The 20,460-nt window shown below is 43.7% G+C and overlaps 1 protein-coding gene across 1 annotated transcript in view; it reads left to right on the top strand.

The window, feature by feature from the left end:
* Positions 1-1,806, top strand: part of ABLIM1 (actin binding LIM protein 1) — a 128,339-nt gene extending 126,533 nt beyond the window's left edge. The window contains exon 24 of the mRNA XM_010007943.1: positions 1,173-1,806. Within this exon, the coding sequence (XP_010006245.1) occupies positions 1,173-1,286 (114 nt within the window). The 3' untranslated portion in view covers positions 1,287-1,806. The remainder of the gene's footprint in view (positions 1-1,172) is intronic.
* The last annotated feature ends 18,654 nt before the right edge of the window (positions 1,807-20,460 follow it).

Raw genomic sequence — 20,460 nt, 5'->3', positions numbered from 1 at the left:
GGGAAAGAGGCAGCAGACAGGAGGAAGCAACCACATCTCCATGAACAGTGCAGGGCAGGCATCCCACATCTGTGTCTCGCTGCTCCTGGCCTAAGCTTTTCACAACCCCATTATGTTTTCAAGCAATTCATTAAATACTTGTATATTGGTAAAATGCCCAAAATTGTGAAGTTTTTTGTAGTTTTAGAATCCATATTGGAATGAAACAATATTTTGTTTGATCTTGGATAATTTCTTACCTAAGGAGTTAGTGTGAGCTATCCTTCAGGATCAGAAGCCTAACCTTCTTTAACTCACCTCTGAGTCCTGTGAGTTGGCTGAAATCCAAAAATATGATGACTTAAATTTCTACCAACAAATTTAAATGGCTTACAACTTTGTGGATTAGAAAGACTTAAGCAGCAGTGTAAGGCTGGGGATGTTTAAGCTGTTTGCAATTAGTTAATCTTCTGTGAAGATGAATGGAAGGGGCCACAAAAATTTGGGTAAGTAACGATTTATGCACATGTTTAGACTACTACAAATGTGATGACTGATCAGAATTCAGTGCTTGTCTTACATTAGTGCCACAGGGAGGCACTTCCCCCATTCAGTGCACTCTTAAGCAGCTAAGAAGTAACTTGTGCACAAGACAGCACCAAAAAATGTTTCCATTCGCAGTAGAGAAACGTGCTGGCCAGTTAATCTGGCCAGACATCTTCCTTCTCAGAACAAGTGTAGCATGTCAGCCTGCAGCCTTTCTGTAAAGCTGTCCTGAAACCACTGTCCATTTGAACTTCCATATGGAAGGAGAGGTGGCGAGCTAGAGCCTTGGGACAGCGGCCTGCAGGACCCGGTTTTCTTCTCAGCTGTTCTCACTGTTTGTTGGGTGATTTCAGACAAATAATTTTTCTGTCTCTTGGTTATTCAAAAACTGGAATAGTTCTCCTGATTTCCTCTGTTAACTTCTCAGGTTTAACAAATTATAAAATTTTATTAATTGCTCACCCAAGTTCCTGAGGACTTGGGTACATGTATTCCCAATGTATTATTTCTTGCAACGGCTTTTGCACAGTGACATGAAATCCTGAAGGCACTCCTACCTTCTGTTGTGGCTCTTTGGCTTTGACTGACCATTGCCTTTTCTTCTTTTTCTCTTTTTTTAATTTTTTTTTCTTATTTTTTTGTTAAAGCGTCACTTAGCACCTGAAGTTTTTCAAGAGATATTTGGCATGACGATACAGGAGTTTGACAAGTTACCTCTCTGGAGACGCAACGACATGAAGAAAAAAGCAAAACTCTTTTAATCTCCCTTTAAACGAACCACCACCAACAAGAAATGATGCATAGAATGCTGTATCACACAGTCCAACTATTTGGAAGCAACTACTTTCCACCAAAAAGGGAAAAAATTGCATAGTGGCATCTCTGTACACAGCAATTGAACAAGATGAGCATATGTCCTCCTGGAGCACAGGGAGAAAATATCTGGGCTCACAAACAACAATGATGATTTTCAGAGGTGTCAGCCTTCTCATGATATTACACAAGATAGGAAACTGTTCTGTTCTTCTCCCTCAGTGATATTCCCTGTACTTCACAATATGATGGACTTTACTGCTAGAGCCAGGAAGTGCCCTTAGGATGCCTTGTAGACTAAAGTAGTTGTAACCACTCCAAGAACTGGAAAAGAATATATGTATGAATATATATATATATATATGTATGCGTGTTTGCGTGTGTGTGCACATGTATTTATATCTCTCCATCTATCTACGTGTGTGTGTATGTATGTGTATATATGTGTATATATCTGGAGAGGAAGATAGATGCTCTGTAGTGAAGGAGAAGCCCTTTGCAACATATCCACATGGTCACACTAAGCCTTTCACACAACTGTTCCTTAACTGGCACTCTTAAAATGACATCTTTGTGTGATACAGGCTGCAAAGGTGGGTGCTGTGCTCACTTTCAGTGCATACTGGTTGAATTTCTGGAAAATAGGCTCCTTGAACTTGTATATATTTGCTAGGGTATAGGAAGTGAATTGCTATGTTGTCAGTCTTCCCTCTTCCGCACTTTCTGCTTGAATTAATAAGGCTGGAGCTTAACCAGTCATTTGAATAATTTAATATCACTTAAGTAATGGGAATGATGGAGAAGAATCAGTTTTCTTGTGACTTAGTCCAGGAGGTGAGTGGATGGGGGTGGGAGTGACAGAATGAGAAAATGCTTTTTCTGGTGTGCCCTGGTTTGCACCCAGAGGTTTTGAGACAGACTCCCTGCTAGTAATTACTAGTACAACTGATCAGAGTGCAGTGGAGTTGTAGGATTTTACATCAGCAGGGAAGATGGTTCTCTGCAAGCTGACACATGAATTCATCCCTCTGTGGGAGGAATGTTTATGAATTAAAAGGTACCATCAAGGTGCCGTGCTCTGCCAATAGAGGCTTTTTGAGTAAATTGCAGTTGCTGTTGTCAATATGGCACAGTGCATGGGGCCAAGCACTCTTTAGTTATTGTAGGTTTTCACTTGTGCTTGGAAAAAGGGCACAGACTTTTTTTTTTTTTCCCCTCTCTTGAAGCTTCAAAGCTCCAGCCTTGGTTATTTTTATTTCCCTTTGTGCCTGACTTGGTTTGTGAAGACAGAGTAATCATGCAAGACAGTTTCTGAGCTGCATTGAAATCCTTATTGCTTTCAGTCTTCTTCCAATATGCTGCAGCTTAAAAAACTGCCTGTATATACCTTAACTGCTTCTGGGCAAGTCCTATGCATAGGAGGACATGAGCACCAAAGTAACTGAATGAATGCATTGTGGCTGCAAGGTCAGCTTTTTCTCTTCATTGGTGCTTAACTGCCAATGCATACTGCACTAATGAACCTGCCTCCTGATACAGGAGAGGGTCATTTAGGTTCTGTGTCTGTCAAAGAATATCAAGGTTTCATTTTTAATGCAGAAACTTTTGGCACTGGAGACATCAGGACCTTTGTATTTTGTGTTATATGAGACATTGGTGTTAAAATTTGGAATTCAGGAAGGGGAAACAGTCCTGTGTAGTTGTGAGATTCAGTATCACTGTGTTGAGTTCTCTCTATCACCAAAAGGCATTTCACCAGCAAATGTGCAGGACAGCCCAAATCCTGCTTCTTCCTTGCTGGTTCAGGAAGTCCTGTTGTGACAGATCACTGTGGTTCCTTTGCTAAAATCTGAGTTGAAGATTCAGTAAATGAGAGACAGATACAAGGGGTCAGCACCTCCTCCGTGTCCCTAGAGCTAAGGGAGTGGTGAGTCTATGGGACAAGCTGGAGAATATGCTCCCATGCAGGTCTGGCATTAAGTTGCCACTGAAGAGGAGTCCTCAGTGAGCTCTGTGATGCATGCAGTTGTGAATAAGCTCTCTGGAGTTTACTGAGATTGCAGCAAGGATCAGTTCAACATATTTTTCTTCATATTTCAGAACAAGCATCTGAAAAGGTTTTAGAGGCACCCTTCCAGAAGGGTAAGTGGGAATGTTAGGGGCATTGGCAGTCTGAGATGCATTTTTGAGTGACTATTGAAACCAAACCCATGTATTGAACAGCAGTGCTTCACAGACACAGGCTTTGGGAATGCTGGAGTCACATAAATTCAGGGCTTGTCTCTTGTAAGGTGTGGCTTGACTTTGAGATGAACATTTGAGATTTTATGCATTTAAAGTATTAAAATTCTCCAGATTTTGTCAGTCTGCATCCTATAGATGACACTGTGCTGCTGCCTCTCAAGCATAGTAAGAATTACAGGTCTTTTAGCCCAAGTCACCTTGCCAATAAGCCTCTTAGAACTGACCATTTGCTTGCTGCTCTCTCTTGAGGATACAAGCTGCCAGTCTGCATTTTTCTGTCCCCATCTCTAGATTACTATTGAACTTCTCACAGCATAAATGAATACACTACCGAGTCATCTTAAAAATTACTAAGCCAGGTTGTTTTCTTTCCTCTCCCTCCTCCCAAAACAACAACAACAACAACAAAATAAAAGAAAAAAAATAACCCAACCTCTTGGCCTGTGCAGAATAACAGGGTAATTTGTATCTGCCTCATCAACTGAGAATTTAAAACTGCAATTGCAACTTGGGAAGGAATGAAGAGAAGCCAGCTTAGATGCTGCAGAAACAATCTCTGACTGGTTCATATCTCTCAGGTGTGGAGCACAGTTAGTTCACAGCCCTCTGCAGTAGAGCTAATACTGCTTTATTTCTGATTGGAACATGAAGGGTTTTCTGAGCTTTAATTTCATGCCTGTAGGTGATTCCACTTAACTATGCCAACCACCCACATGTAGAGACACCCCAAGAGATTGCATGTCCATAAAAAACATGCTCCAGCGATCTGCAGGGAGTGTGTGTCCTTTCTGCAGTGGGCTGGCAGTGATTGTCACTGCAACATTTTCTGTTCTTTCATCTGGTCTTCCTAGCTAATAAAAACAGAAATGTAGCCCCAGGGATAGTTTTCTTTGTAAGCAATGAATCATTTTCCTAATGGAGTACCATTTTCTTGGGTGATTCTTTGTAATTCCTCTCTTCAGCATTCCCTTGAGTCATGCCAGGGGTTGGACTAGAGATCTTTAGAGGTCCTTTCCAACCCAAAACATTCTGTGATTCTATGAATATGCCTTAAGTACATACTTAGGTTCTTCTATTTCCTGCAAAACATTTTAACTTCTGATTAAGTCCCATCCAGTTCAGTGCTGTCAAAAGATCATCATTGCCAGAAGGACTGCAAACTGATTGCTTTTGTGTTGTTTTTTCCCCTTTTTTGCTTTTAGGAGTGATGTAAGAGCAAAGATCTGTCAAAACATGTATTTGGGATGACATTGCAAACTAACCACACATCTGCAAAATGGGATCATGTGCACATGCAAGTTCTCAGTCGCAGGCACACGTGTAGCACATGCACTCCATGCTTGGAGTTGAGATACTATGTGAGTTGTTAACCTGGCATTTCCAAATAGTGCATAGTGTTGAATAGTCAGCAGCCATGAACCTTATGAATGTTATCACTGGTGTATGAGCTTGTATCTGCAGGGCTTGTGGATACCTGGTCCGAGTGCGCAGAGGTGGGATCAGTTTCCCACACCATGAAAGTGCCAGGTTGGTCACAGATAATATAATTTAAAAGGCCTTCTCAAGTGTATGTGTACATTGGCAGCAGCCCTTGCTGGCAGGGCTTAAATGGAAGGGTAAGACCCTGTGCAGGAGTCTTCATATGAACAGGGAATCCATAGATCTGACTTACTGGGTTTTGTGCTCTCTCCATACTGGTCTGATAACTTCCATATGAATAAGTAGAGAACTGTTCTGCATTACAGTGAGAACAGCTGGCCATACCCACTCTACCCATGCCTTAACTTAATGTAAGCTCTAGTTTTCTGTGAGTCAGAAGTTGAAATAAATACATTGCTCATCATCTCTGAAGACAGAATTAAGCCAACCTGAAGAGCAAATTTGGAATTACTAACCTGCCCACTATTTCTCAGTGGAGCAATGTGATCTATTGTGGTTTAGGAAACTGAATGTAGCATCTCAACTCTGCCAGTGTCCTATCCCAAACATGCTAGCCTGTCTGTACAACTGGAAGAGTAAGTTTTTGTGAAGTTTGCTCACAGAATATAAGGAATTTTTTTTAATTATTATCATCTCATGCTGGTTTCTTTTAAGACAGGTTTTAGCAGCACCTGAGAAACACTTGTTTTCAGTTTGTTTAGTAGCCTTTCATTAAATATTATTTGTGATGTGTTGTGGGCACAGCTGCAGTGTGAAAGGTTAAACTAGGAAAACAGTAAGTTTCTTAAGAGCTTTATGTGGGACTAATAATGCTTTTACTTCTGTCAAGACAGATGTCATCTCTCCTTACCAAGTTCCTGTAGTCCTAAGTCTGTGGGCCTAGCACTGAAGTGCTTGCTGCCCTTTCCTTGTTGCAATTTGGAAATCCTTTCTCAGCCATGTAATTCAGATGTCCTGCTGCTCAGGGTAGGTCTCTAGGAGTCTCTTTAGTACAAGCTTGTTACACTGAAATTTGACGCATTTAAAGTGAGATCCCTTTCTGCAAACCATGCTCCTCCTGGTCAGGTGATATTGATGGATGGAGAAAGGTTAAGTTCTGGGAATAAGCTTGATTGATCGAGGGTTTGCCAGAGTGATGTTTGGCAGACTTGGAAGAAAAGGTATGCAGGAGCTTGTAGTACCTCTTTCAAACTGTAGGGAAGTTGAGTTTGGAGCCCGTGGCTTATGAGCATCTACACTGAAAGTAAGGGCATGAAGGTGCTACAAGTGATAGAAAAATTAACCCCAAAAACATTAAAGATATGAGCATCCTCTGAACTCATCTTGGAATGACTTACTTTGGCTTATCCTGACTTAGGAAGAGATCTTGGCATCTTTGGGCTGTAGCCTTGCAGAATAGACTAAATGGAAACTGTCCTTTCTCTTACCCCATGATTTGTTGCTTTCTGTTGGAATGTATTTGTGGAGAAGGATGTCCACATCCTGGAAGACAGGCATTTTTTCTATGGCAGTAAAAAATACCAGTCAGTGATGATGATGATGCAATAAAACATGTGCAGGAAACAAGAAAACCAACTAATCTGTCCTGAAATGCCAATCATCTTTCATCTTGTCAGACAGACAGGGTTGACTCCACAGCCCTGTTCCCTGTTCAGTTAGCCCCAGGTCATGGTCCAGTTTGTGCCCTGCCAAACTTTGTGGCCCTACCAACACACTTGCTAGAGTCCAGCACAGTCTTCAGGGTAGATGTACAGCAAGGGCTGGTCTTGACAATATGTGGTATGTTTTTACCCCATTGCTACATAATGAGCTGCAGAGAGCTACTGAGCACTGTGAGAGCAGTACAATTAATTGCCTTTCTCTGCTAGTGTAGAAGTACCTTCATAGCTGTGGGTTGTAAGACTGCTCTGGCAGGTGAGTTTTGCCTTGTGATTCTTCCCACACACCTTTCTTTGTGCTTAATAAATCAAGGAACAAAAACCCTATCACAATGCAAAGATACAGAGCTTTTTGGTCAGACAACTCTGCTGGCAGAAGCTACGTGATGCCTGCATTTGGCAGGGAGAGAATAAGTATTATTAATTTTAATGTAAGCATCAGGGCAGGAAGTGGGAATGTAATTAGCCATTAATGTTGTTTGCCTGTATGCAAAATAAATTATTTGTTGCCCAAAGGGCTTCTAACAGGGAAATAGATTTCTGCTAATGATTTCCTAAAGACTGCTTGTCCGTGTGAAGAGCGAGTGACTCCACGTTCATTGCGGTCTGTCTTTTGAGGTAAAAAGAGATGACTGAAGGCAAACACTAACCTGTTTTTTCAGGATCACCACAGTTAATACAAGTGTTGCTCCTAGGACTTGCAAAGCTGAGGCCCACAGGACCTTGCTCCTAGGCTTAGGAAATGAAGCATTTCAAGCAGCAGAAGCAGCTATGGGAATTCCAGCGGTGCCTTACCAGGCTGAGTCTCTAGCTCCCTTAGGCGCTTTGACAGGTCCCACTGGACACTTGCCTGGGCTTTTGTCACTGAACACCCTTCAGAAAGCACTTCCCCCCTCCAGATGAAAAACCACTGAAGTCAGTGGAGCCTCTCACTGCTATCCACAGGCTTTGGAGCAGGCTCTTTCTTGGATGGCTAGACCAGGAAAGTCTGACTGCTGTGTATGCCCACAGCAACAAGCTCCATATGACACTACTGGATCAGTCCTGTCCAAGCAGTGCAGCTTGGTCATTGTTGACAACTCTTCCTGTAAGGGGGCCTTACAGCTGGGGACTTTTTTTAAGCTTTGGAAACTGAAACTAATTTTTCAAAGGTATATTTTCCTTTATATCAGTAGGTTTTTGGCAATAGGATTTTTTTATTATTTTTTTTTTTTTCTTTTCTCCTCTCTCCACTCAAGGTTAAAAACCAGCATTTGGGGGAGTTGTCCTTGTGTTTTCTGTTCATCTGTGAGACAGCATTCTTTCTGAGTCTCTCTAAAAGCAAATCGATGTCTTGTCTGTACAGTAAGTCTGCTTGTATGCATAATGAAAAGTTGAGCTGGGTTGCTGTTCTGTACAATTAGTGTTTCCACTGTCATACTGCAAACAGCACATACTGCACTCCTGTGCCACTGTAATCTGCATCACTGTTGTACTCAAGTCAATGAATAAAGTTTGGAGCTTTATTCTTAATTGCTGGATTCATGTTGCCTCGTTTATTTGTTAGTTGTTGTTTTTTTTTCCATCTTGCAGAGTTGTATCAAAGTCCTCTTACAAAACAGGATGTGCTCTTGGGAAAAAGAGAGACAAGATGTTAATGACCAGAGCAAGACAGATGAACAGTTACAGAGCTTCAGTGAAGTTATGTAGAAGGTTTGAAAATGGACACAAGTCTTCCTGTAACTAGGTCACTAGAAACAGATATTCATAAAAAACCACATAGAAGTGTTAATTTCCTGTGGTCAATTTGTGGTTTAAAAGCACCTGCTGTCACATCAGCTTCACAGGCTAAATGGTTTCCTTTCTCTATTCTTGCAATTTCAGGTAAAGTTTTAATCCCAGACTTGCTTAGATATTTATGTGTCTTAGCATTTAAAATTAAGTATTTGCTTAATTACTTGGAGTTTAAGACTGCCCAGCTCTGGTCTGGGTGTAGAAGGTAGGGGACAATGCAGTTCAAGGGTATAGGGTTATAAAACACCTATGAATGTGCCAGACACTTGTGTCTCCAGCAGAATAGTAGCAGCAAAATTATGCAAACTGCACCTCAGAGGAGAGCAACTACTGTCAGTGCCTCAGAAGAAAGGCATGTCAAGGGACTTTGCTCATTACTGCATGCAGATATTCCCTGGAAACAAAGACAGCTTTCTAGATGACCTGCCAAACATCTTCACTGAATTGATCTGATCCTCCTGCAATTAGGGGACCTGGAGCAATCAGAGCTGGAGCCTTATTAGGATTGGCCTCTGGGGTTGTTTGTTAAAGGGGAGGGAGTATGTGGTGGTGCTTCTATTTGAAGTGAAGACACTGGGAATCAATCCTTAAAAAAACCTCGAAGGGAGTGGGAAAGAACCCTTCTTCAGGCATTGATCATCTGAGCTGCAGCCCTCTGCTGAGTGGCAGGAGCAATGCAGCACACATCCTGCACAGCATCCTTGAGCCCACAAAAAGGCCCTGCAGCATCAAGATCTGTGCCCTGCAAATAATGTGTTCCCCATATTCTCTTCCACTCCCCAGCCTTCTGAGACTCATCCCTGCACTTGCTCTACCCTGATGCTCTACACAGGTTCTCTTTCACAACAAAAGCAGAGGTTCCCCAGGATTTTACTTCAGTCTACTGTGTTGGATATATCTAAGGACTGAGTCTCAGATGAGGTGGGGACTCAGGTTCCTACTAGGAGAGCAAGAGGTGGGGAAGTCAACAACACCATGAAGTTAGCCTTTAGCAAATTCACATTTGCTTCCCAGGCCATGCCTAGATTTTTGTTGTGCTGTATTTCTGCTGGAAGTTACACAAGAGAAGCTTTGGTGGACAAATCCAGAAAATGACCTGCTGGCAGTTAGATGCTTCCTTTCTTTGGGTGGTTTGCTCCAGAGCCTGTATTTTTTATGTAGGTAAGACAAATCAGAAAATGAGATTCATTTATTGCAACTGCTGGAAATATGACTCAGTGAAGGGCAGAAGCACCACTTAAACTGAGTAATTAAACAGATTATTTTTCTATCTATATTGCTGCAGTGCTTAGCTGGAAGAGTGCTGATCCTGAACTGGAGAATTTGTATGTAAAGGCTGGAGATGACCCTCAATTTGAACATCTAATGGACTAATTTTCTACAGGCATGTAGGCCGATGGAGTTCAGCAGATTGTGTTCCAGTATCTCTCATTTCTCTGTCTCCTCCATGTTTATAGACATTTCCTGCCTGGCCACTTCACAGTGCTCAGAACTGTCAGAACAGGTATGAATGAGAATATAATAACCCAATTTTTACTCTCTTCTTTTTAGGACCATCACTGAGAAACTTAAGGTGTTTTAGAAAATAGTAGACTCTTCTGGGCAAACCTCAGCTGGTGGCATATGGGGCTGTGAAGGTTACCAGTGACAACTGCTGGGCAAACCTGAGCCAGAGAAGAATGTAGAAGACACAGAGGTGTTTTAAATGTCTGCCTGTTGGTCTGAAAGGCAAACAAAGAGTCTAAGATAGACCTTTCTTCAAAAAAGCTTTGCACTGTTTATCTCCCTGTCCCCTGGACAGTCTGACATCAGGGAGATGTTTCCTTGTTGCCCTGAGGGCAGGACCCCGTTCCCCACCTGCCAGACTAACACTTCCATGTTATGTGGTCCTTCAGCATTTCCACATGGTTAGGGAGTAAGGAAGGTCTGTGCATGGAGTATCTGCTTATAAAACCACAAGTGTAGGTCTATGATTTGGCCCTGGAAATGTTCTTGAAAGTTTTCCAACCATAGAAAAGAAAAAAACAAAGTCTCCCTTTTTAATCAATCTCACTTACTTTTGAAAACCATTGTTGAGTCTCAGCTCCTTCCCTGGAGTGACAGTTACCATGTAGTGCCAGCCCTAGGGCATGTCCTGCCAACCCAAGCCTTGGAGGTCCGAAGCAGCAGCCCCTCAGCTGGGGATTGTTGACCCAGCAGTGTAACGGAGCAGTTGCTCCATTACAGCCTCCCCCAGCCTAGAGCAGTTGGGAAAATTGTTGCCATGAATGTGCTCCTGTGTCTACAGCAAATTCATAAGGATCCATTCCAGTCATCAGCTCCAAAGTGTGACAGTGCCAGTCAGCCCAAGTGCGTTTTATTTTCTCTTGGTTAAATACACAACCCCAGTGAAACATAAGTCCAGGGATTCTTTTTTCTTAGTTGTTAGACCACTTTTCCCTGCTCCCCTCCTCCCTACAAATAATGTGAGGTTTATGACCCCTGAGTAATGACTGTGGAATGCACTGCATCCTACAGCCATAGCAAGGCATCTGGCAATGGGAATCTTCACAGCGTGTCAAAAATACACAGATAATACCACTGTAAATAGCTCAGATCAAAACAAGTCAAAATGTCAATGCTAATTTGCTGTCAAGTATATAGCTCAAGACCACTTCCTCCTTCAAAAAGAGAAACCCTGTTCCCAAGTGTGACTTGCTCTACTGTCCAAAGAAGCTTATTGCCCACCAAAAATCTCCCCAAACTCTGAATGAACAAGAGTGGGGGGTTTTCCCCTTGCTGTTTTATTTTTCTGTAGCTTTTGTGCCTGTCTGCTGCTGAGGCTGAGCAGGGAAACTTCAATCTTGCCTGCCATTTTTCTATTGTAAAAAAGGACTCTTGGGAGAGACATTTACTGTTTTCTATGGCTCAGCCAGGGGGTGAGAGAGAAAAGTTTTTCCAGGAGTTCCCATTACAAAGCATTTTTTCACATAGGGTCACTTTTATTTTTTAAGGACTTGGAGATTAAAGAGCCAGCAGCCCTGGAACAGGAAGCTTGCTGTACATCTAGAGGTCAGGTGGGTCTCAGACAGCCACTGCTCCCAGCTCTCTTTTATATACACATGGCAGATTAAAATGTACATCCCGGACTGGATGTAGTCATGGTAGTGATGGGGGCCCGAGGGTTCTAGGGGAAAGGAAGAGAGGGGGAACAGGAAAACAGCACAGTCTCTCCTCGGGCTGTGATTTCATAAGACAAAGCGCTGGGCGGCTGTTCAGCAAGCTTAAGGTATTCCCACGCTCCCACAGCCTCTTCCTGCCATCAGATATGTCAGCATGACTTCTTGTGGGGTCGCTCTCAGTGACATTCGGGAACTGATCCGGCTTAGAAAAACATTTTTTACTTCTTATTTTGTCTCACAGAATTGGTGGGTTTTTGGTGGGGGTTTTTTTTGGGGGGGAGTTGGGTTTTTTGGTGTGGTGTTTTGTTTTTTTAATGGAGTCAGTTCTCTGCTTTAAGTAGTGTCCTCTCAAAGCATTTGTGCCAGCGTGAAAATGGCATGGGCGTGAGTGGACAATGGGGTCTGAAGAAAGAGTTAGAGCAGAACATATTGAACTGTGAGGGATATTGCACACTTTGTGTCATGAAATCACCGTCCCAAGTCCATGGCAGAGAGGGCAGGTGGTGGGCCCTCACTTAATTGCTTCAATTTCAGTAGGTACCATTTCATCTTCCATTACTAAGTAGTCAATTAAGAAGGGTATCATTGTCTCCAAGATCTTGGAGGTTCATACTGCTGAAGCTGGATATTTTTCCAAAGTCAGGAGAGTGTCAGCTCTCGCCCCAGAATGAAAGGGGGGACCAAGGAGGTGGACTAAAACCCACTTTCAACTTGCATCCTCTGAAGGAGTCGGCTCTTCTACTGGGAGGGTAACTCAGGTGCAGACTGGCCCTGCTTAGCAAGCCACTGTACTGGCACGTTATTGTGAGGCCCAACTGCTCCTCTCACTGCAGGACAGTGCAAAGGAATGAAATACCAAAGCCTTTTTTTAATTATTATTATTTTTTTAAATTTAGGTACTCATCTTATGGATCAAGCCAGTCTCCAAAGCAGGTTAAGCCCTGTTAAGGTGTTTGACTGAAAAATGCATCAGCAGCTGTGGCCACAAGCTTTTGGCTACTTCTGCCACTTGCCTTGATAGGTTCTGGTCAAGAGGGGAAAATGCAAGCAGGGTCTGTGGCCCAGAGGGCTAAGCCTCCCATTGATAATTAACTGTAAATAGCTCTAAAGATATTTTTTTTCCTTGTGTTATGGTCTCTGCAAGTGGCTTTGCTAAGCTAGAGAGTCTCCATCCCATCTCCTGTCAGGCTGGGAGAGTGACATCCTGAAGAAGGGTGTTAGGGTGGAGACAGACGAAGAGCTCTGGGAGCCAGACAATCTGTGTTAAGTTAATGTTTAGGGCAGAAGATGGGATGGAGCCTCTGCTGTGCATGCTTGCCTTGGTGGGTATTATAATTTCTTTACTAAAACTGTGACAATATTATTTGGACATAAGTCTGGAGAAAGTGGTCTATACAGAGCACTGGAACAGGCTGCCCAGAGAGATTGTGGAGTCTCCTTCTCTGGAGACATTCAAAACCTGCCTGGACAAGTTCCTGTGTGATGTGCTCTGGGTGACCCTGCTCTGGCAGGGGGGTTGGACTAGGTGATCTTTCGAGGTCCCTTCCAACCCCTAAGATTCTGTGATACAGAGTAGACCCTCTTCTCAGTGAAATTCCCTGTCTTCATAGTTGGGAAGAGTAAAGGGCTGGATGTAAATTAATAGTGCATCCCTGGCAGCCCAATGAAGAAACATCAAAATGCAAGTCAGGTCTGGCAGGAGCAGACTGACTTGGGAGGCTGAATTTGCTTGAGGAGGTCTCCACCCTTGGCAGTATATCCATTATCTATTCCCCATTATTTGGGCTGTTCTAGCCCCATAGCATGGGCTATTGGAGAGAAGAATTGATGGTAGAACCAACTGCCTCTTCAGGACTAGTCCAATAGGCAGCCAGAGGGAAACAGTGCTCCTTCCTGGCTGACTCCTCTGGATTTAGGTTAGATACTGCAGAGGAAACAAAATGCAGCTGAGTCTGTTCAAGGGACTCATTGACAAATGCTTTCAGATCTTTATGTGAATGTAAGAGTTTGCTGTCAAACAGGAGACAAGCTAATCATTGAAACAGGTTTTACAATGAATGAATTGCTGCTGAGAAATGCCTACTTTAAAGCCTTGATACCATGCTGGATGTTAAATGACTGCTAGGAGCAAACTCTGTGGTGTCTCAGTTAGCTCTTACCCTAATTACAGTTTACAGAGGAGTCCCAGCTAGATGCATGAGGACTGCAATATAAGGGACTTCAGTAAAATGTATTGATGTGACTACATTAATAATTCCCCTTGCAATGATCCATTTAAGAGCACAGATACTGTTGGAAGAAGAGAAGCAGTGTTTGATATTTTGAATAATTTAAAAGTGTGTGTTTTATTTTTATGATTTGGCTTTTGCTGTTCCCTCTGTCTTTCCCCTTCAAAAAAAAAAAAAAAAGAAGAATATATATATATATATATAATACTCTTACTGGACAGGTTTGTGAAACAATAGTAGGTAACTGAAAATAAGTTGCTGCTGAGGTCTGTAAATATTGGATCAACTAAGTGGTCTGCCATGGTGCTCAGGCAGCCCTGAGCACACTGCTTCAATGCTCCAATGTTGCTCCCAACTCTTGGCACTCAAAGTCTGGTTTTTCCTTAACTAACTAATGTTCAGCTTCCTGAAAAGTAGGTTTGTGCTTGGGAACAATTCCAGCAGAGGACCCTCTGGAGAATTTTCCTGGGTCCTGCCAGTTTGAGTGACAATAGAGTTACCACTGGGGCAAGCATACCAGCCATCTGATCAGGGGGAAAAGCCAGATGAAAATCTGATGCTATGAGAAAAAAACTGCTCACCAGCTCATCACCACTTCTCTGCCATATGTCACCACCTCAACCTGCAGCACTGAAGCAGCTGAAGGGATGAGCACTATGAGTAGACACAGGCAGGTTCCTCCAAGCAATCTTCCTTGGTGGTTCCTTGTTAGCTTTGTGAGGAGAATGAAGCACCAGAACAGTATTTTGTGGGTGGCCAGTGAGGAGCTGGGGGGTAGACAGAATCTGCACTGAAAAAGGCTCCTGGACATGATCTCTTGATATAATTTCAGTACTGAGAATTGCTTGTTAGCAGAAACCTCTTCCTGTAGCAGGAACCCACGTCTCCTTACTGTATCTGTTTGTGGGGAGGACCAGAAAGGGGCTTTCTGAGATGAACCATATGCACTTGTATAGCCATCTCCCACCCCACACTGTCTGTTGTGGCTGCAGCTCTGTGCTCCTCAGGCATGGTCAGATGATGGCTTGGATGGACAGGGGTCTCAGGCCTTTGCTTTTTCCACTTGTGCATGAGGTGACACACACCGTTGCCTGACTTAGCCAGTGGTGACCCCAGTGGTCTGTGCCCTTGGGCGGCTCTCCCAGTTTCTTTCCCCTTCCAAAAAACCCATTTCTGGGCACCTGGCCTGCAGTGTGAAACAGCCTTTGTGTGAAATTTTGTCAGCTACAAATAATTGAAAAAGGCCTACATAAAGTCCTAATTGTGTCACAGAACAGGCTCTTCAGTCATCCATCTTCCTATTAAACTTGTGAATTTCAGCTACTCAGCCCTGTTGGAGTTATTTTCCCCTTCCCCTCCTTCTTCTTTTAAGCTTCTATTTATATTCTCTCAGTTGTCTCTGCCAGAAGATCTCATGTGGATACATTAGGCCTTTTCAAAAGGAAAGTTGGATTACAGCGATTTTTCTCCCCGTAGGACACAACAGCTTCATCATTCATAACAGAGCAATACACTATAACTTCATTATAGATGGCATGAAGCTGGCCTATTTAAACAGAATACTTAATGATAGTCAGGAAGGCAGGAGAAAATCAGCTCCTCTTGTCTAAGTGGGAAAAGGGAAACTGCATTTTTTGGTGTTTACTGTGGCGGGTTTCTTGACTTTTAATTAAATCTCTTTTCACAGAAACAAAAAAACCAAAGCAAACACAAAGTAGAATGTTGAACTGACATGATCTGTTACCTGGATCTGTTTCCACTTTGGCAGGTAGCTTGACATACCCTTACATCTAATATTAATAGCAGAAGTAGGGGCTAGGAAGGAAACTTGGACTCCTCTATAGCACTTAGCTCCCACTGAAAAAAATTCCAGTGTGTTGGTGCTTTCCTGTATGAACCAAAGATTCTTAGTCTTTTTGCTTTCCCACTTCAGCAGTGCTGACCTCAGAAGTGTGCTCTGCTTATTGACTTTGGCTGAGTAGAAGTGGTTTAGGCCTAATGAAAAGCTTTGGACTGAAAAAAACGTCCTTTTTGGGAAAATGCCAGAAAAAAATAGCCTTCTGTGAGCTCCCAGTTGACATTAGACCACAGTTTGTGGTGATAACGGGGGAGGCTTAAAAAAATCCCAGTGAAAATGTAAATGTAACAAGATGTAAAAAATAATGTTTTCCCATATTTTGATAAAATTAGCTTTTCTTCTCACCTAGGTAAGTTTCAGTGGTGCTGAAAGGCTGCCAAGAGTTCATTTCTGTCGAGGGAAGTCCTCCATTGACAGCTTGATACTCCACACAGGTTTTTTGTACCAACTTGGGAGAGATTTTGCTCAAAATTGGTTTACTGGTAACATCCAAGACTGTGGATGAAGTTTCTAACATTTGATTTCCTATCCCATCCCCTGAAAAACTAGGGCCACAGCTAATTTTGTATCAGAAATCTGTATCAGAAACCCTTAGGAAGCTGATAGCTGTGCCCTGTCATGCCTTGAGTGTTATATACTGGAATACAGTGCACTGATAACCAATGAAGTCTGCTGGTGTGAGCTTCCCCTTGTTTGGGGGGAAAAAATTAATGCTTTTTACTTCTTTAACTGGTATCAAATATTGTCAAAGGAAAGCTGAGGGGCTTCCCTGGAGAGTGGAGAAGGTCTGAAGTGGAAAATAAGTATAAGAATCAAATGCCCCGGCTGTTGAGCACACTGCCCAGTCAGCATGTCTCACACTTTGGCCAGAAGAAGGTATTCTATCTGTCAGGGGAAATAAAACAATTCATGCTATTAGAGTTCCCTGTAATTTGGTCTAGAAGCAGATTGGACTCAATGACTGAAAAGGAAATGTCAAAAAATGGGAAGCCAAGAGAAGTTCATCAAAAAGACATCTGGTCTTGCTGTCCTTAATGGGAAATCCCCACCTCCCTCCAGCCACCCCCTTCCCAGCCACACTGTTTCAAAACAGTTAATGTCTGAGAGAATCCAAAACATTGCTGGAATGTATCAGCTTCGAAGTCTTTGTATAACCGAGCAGCTAAACAGCTCTCGTTTTGTTTGTGTTAGGGCTGATTGTCTTGCTTTCCATCAGTGAAAGTCAGAAATGGCTGGACAGAAGTCAGTGGAGCAACACCAGTGTGAGGCCAGTTTAAGCTGAGGGAGAATTTGGTCATCTCTTTTGTGGCCAGAATCATCAAGTGCTTCATAGCAAAGCAAAAAGATCTCAAAAGGGACACTCATGCACAGGATGCTTGCAAATCTTGTAAGGTGAAGGATCCATGTCCTGTTCTCCAACAGCATGCTCCCTCCCCTTCCACTGAGCATCTTTGCTTACAGCAATCATGCTGTCCTAGAGAGTGACCCATCTGCTTCTCTGTGTCTTCTGGCCCTTTCTTTACTGACTGAGCCCCAGCAGGCTCCCAGTGCCTTCCTGGAACCAGGAACTAGTCTGGCCTGCTATAAAACATCCATAAAGGCTATTTCTCCAGAAAGATGTTTCATTGCTGTTTATGTTCCTGAGTGGGTAGCCCAGGATCCTTAACATCTGTCTGCAGTAAGCCACATGGCAGTGTCATTTATCACATAGCTCCTGTTTCCAGGACCTGAGTGGCTCAGAGTTTTGGCATGGGATGTAGTCTTTGACAGTATGAATCAGGACACTTAGCAGAGTCCAGTTATTTAGACCTCTCTGAAGAATAAACAAAGGCCTCAGTTCAATTTCCCAATACCAAGGTAAGTATAACAGCAAAAATCTTAATGAAGCAACACACACCTGCTTAGTGACATTATTTGTGAAAAAAAGAAAAGCACTTAGCTTCCTATATGGACAAAAGAGAGGACCAAGTTCATATACACAAGGCTTATAGCATATAATTATCATTTTTTATGGAGTTTATTTAGGCTTCTAAATTTACACCTGATTCCTTCTCTGTTTCACAGCAAGCAAAGTGCTCACATGACAGGATGTAAGGCCAGAGAAGCAGTATCACATCAGTTGAGAGCCACAGCGTGGTACCTGAGAACTTTAGCCAAAGGTAATAATCTCACTAGCAGTCAGACTGTCTACTAATGCAGTATGAATATGCAGAGAAAGAAACATTAAAGCATGTAATCTATAGTGTGATCCTCTGCACTGAATGATAGGTTGTCAGCCACACAAAAAAAGACTCGAACATCATGAGCTTAGCCCTCAAGGCTGTCACACAAGCAAGGAATGGGTGGGTGCACAGGTAGGTGTCTTATTTTATTGGCTCCACAAAGCTCCACCAGGAAAACCAGTACACTAGTATTTGCTCTAGCTGAGCACAGTGGCAAATGTCTACACTTCAGCACCAACACTGGGAATATTAGCTCCTCACACTAAGCAGGGTCTGAGTATTTCCCAGATTCATTAAACCCCAGAACACAAAAGCCTATTTGGAAAAGAGTATTCCAGAGTATTTTAGGTACTTCCTACTGCAAGAGGAAGGGGACAAACAGGAAGAACTTGTATTCCTCTGGCATTAGTATTTATCCCATTGCTACTTGCCCAGCAATTGCCATGGGGCTGGCCAGCAGTCCTGGGATTCCAGAGCATCTTTATCATGGCCAGGAGGGGAAGAAAGGGACGAGCAGGGGATGTAAAGGTTCTGGGGCCTGAAGACGGGAATCTCAGGTATCTTTCAAATCATCTTTAATTAGTTTGTTTAACTGGTATTATCCTTAATTACTCTTGCTGAGTTCAGAATGACTACTCACCTTCTTTGTGACACAGGCACACTTCAAAAGCTTTGCAAGATCAGGGCCTACCCGGCTAGATTTTGAAAGCTAGAGCCAAGAAGTAGCTGAAAAGATCTCAAAGAGTATTCCTACATGACAGATATATTTATTGAAGCCATTTTCTCTCCAGTCACTGAAGATTGCTATATGCTTGCTGGACCTGATGGTTCAGGCATTTGGCTTGCCTCTGTGCAGTAGTCATGTGCTGGCAAGAGAGGAGACCCGCTCCAGCTTCCCCTTCCCTCAGTTGCAATAACCCTTTACCAAAATTTGCTCTCATATGGAAAGTGGCCATGCAACAAAAGTCACTTTCTAATTCTACCAGACACACAGATGTTCTGAGAGTTGTTGCCCCTGTCAAGCACAGCCTGGGAGTGGTGTGGCAGGAGGGGACCTGGTGGGTGTCAGGGCAGCACCCTTCCAGCCCAGCTGCTCACCTCTCCTGAGAGCCAAAAGAGCCTGCTTAGGGCTATTTTGACTATAAGGTGTAAAGTGGGCCATATGATGGAGGTTTGGGGTTTTTCTATATACACAGCACTAACATCTCCAAGGCTGCCTTGGACCACAGATGCTGATGGTCTGTGGGCTAACAGGTCAAAAATTTCAAAGATATGGGTTCTGTGAGCCTTTCATTGGCTTTCATTGCCCTCCCCTTGCTGGAACCACGACCCAGCTATTGCACAGAAATAATGATGTTCCCCCTGCCGCCTTACACAGATGGACATGTGGAAAGTACTGTTTGTGAGTACTCCAGGCTCTTTAGATGTGGGTTTGTGGCTGAGAGCTCGAGTTACAGAGCAGAGTCAATGTGCAAGGGGCTGTGTGGTTTGGAGAATCTACCTATCTGCCCTGCAGCTCTCTGCAAGAAGAGGTTCATCTCTATTGCAGGCCACACCACCATCTTCCTGTCCAAACTTCAAACCCTCAGACAACCTCCTTTTTGCCCAGACCCCAAAGTCTGTGAGTCCTGTGAGGGTCAAGACCTTGGGATAAGGATTAAACTCAGAACACTGTGATCTGGTGTGACCCTCACCCTTCAGTAGAGGCTATGGCTCTGGTGCATGATACAGAGCTGACTTCTGTGTCCTCAGTTTTCAGCTCCCAAGGAGAGACATTGATTTTCTGGGCAAGGGTTGTATCTCTTTCCACAGGAACAGTGGAGCTGCCCATCCTGGTCAGAGGCCTCTTGCCAAAAAGACCTTGTAATAGGCAGGTGTGGCTCCCCTGTCCCCACACTGATGGCTTAACCTTGTCAAGAGAAAACTTCTTCTATAATCCTTGTGTACCTTGGCTATTGTAATTTTCAATGTTTTCATTAACAGTATAAACTCTAAATTCCTTTAGTGTCTCCAACATACTGGCCCCGGGGCAGACTGTCACCTACACCTTATATTGAGGTCCTACTGGATGCCCACCTCTCCATTTGTTACTCTTTGAGCACTTGGTGTGAGCTCGCTCTGTCTGTGGTGGTGAGAGTCAAGGAAGAAATGTGTTGCTGCAACCCAGCCGAGCACAGGGACACCCAGGAGACAGCTCCTGCCAGAAAGCCTTGATGAAACCACGGGGAAGGGAGACTACAAACTCCCTGGCTTGGCATTACAAGCAGCAGCTGTTCCAGAAAGGTGGAAAGAGAACCCGACCCTTCAGCGCGCCAGCCCGGAGCAGGGCAGGAGGTGAGTCCTTGCCCGACTCCTGCCTGGGGTCTTAGCACCGGGACCACCCCCAGCTACCCGGGGATGACCACGGTCTGTCTCAGACCGAGCCCACAGCCCCACGGCAGCCAGAGGAGACACCTTCCCAACGCAGGGAGCAGACGGGGCACCCCGCCCTGGGCACAGCGCTGGGGAACAGTCCCCAGGAGCCACCCCGCGGCCTCA

The sequence above is a fragment of the Chaetura pelagica genome, unplaced genomic scaffold, assembly GCF_000747805.2.
Source record: "Chaetura pelagica isolate M959 unplaced genomic scaffold, ChaPel_1.0 scaffold531, whole genome shotgun sequence".
In the NCBI taxonomy this organism is placed as follows: domain Eukaryota; kingdom Metazoa; phylum Chordata; class Aves; order Apodiformes; family Apodidae; genus Chaetura; species Chaetura pelagica.
This window is presented reverse-complemented; position numbering and strand designations above follow the sequence as displayed.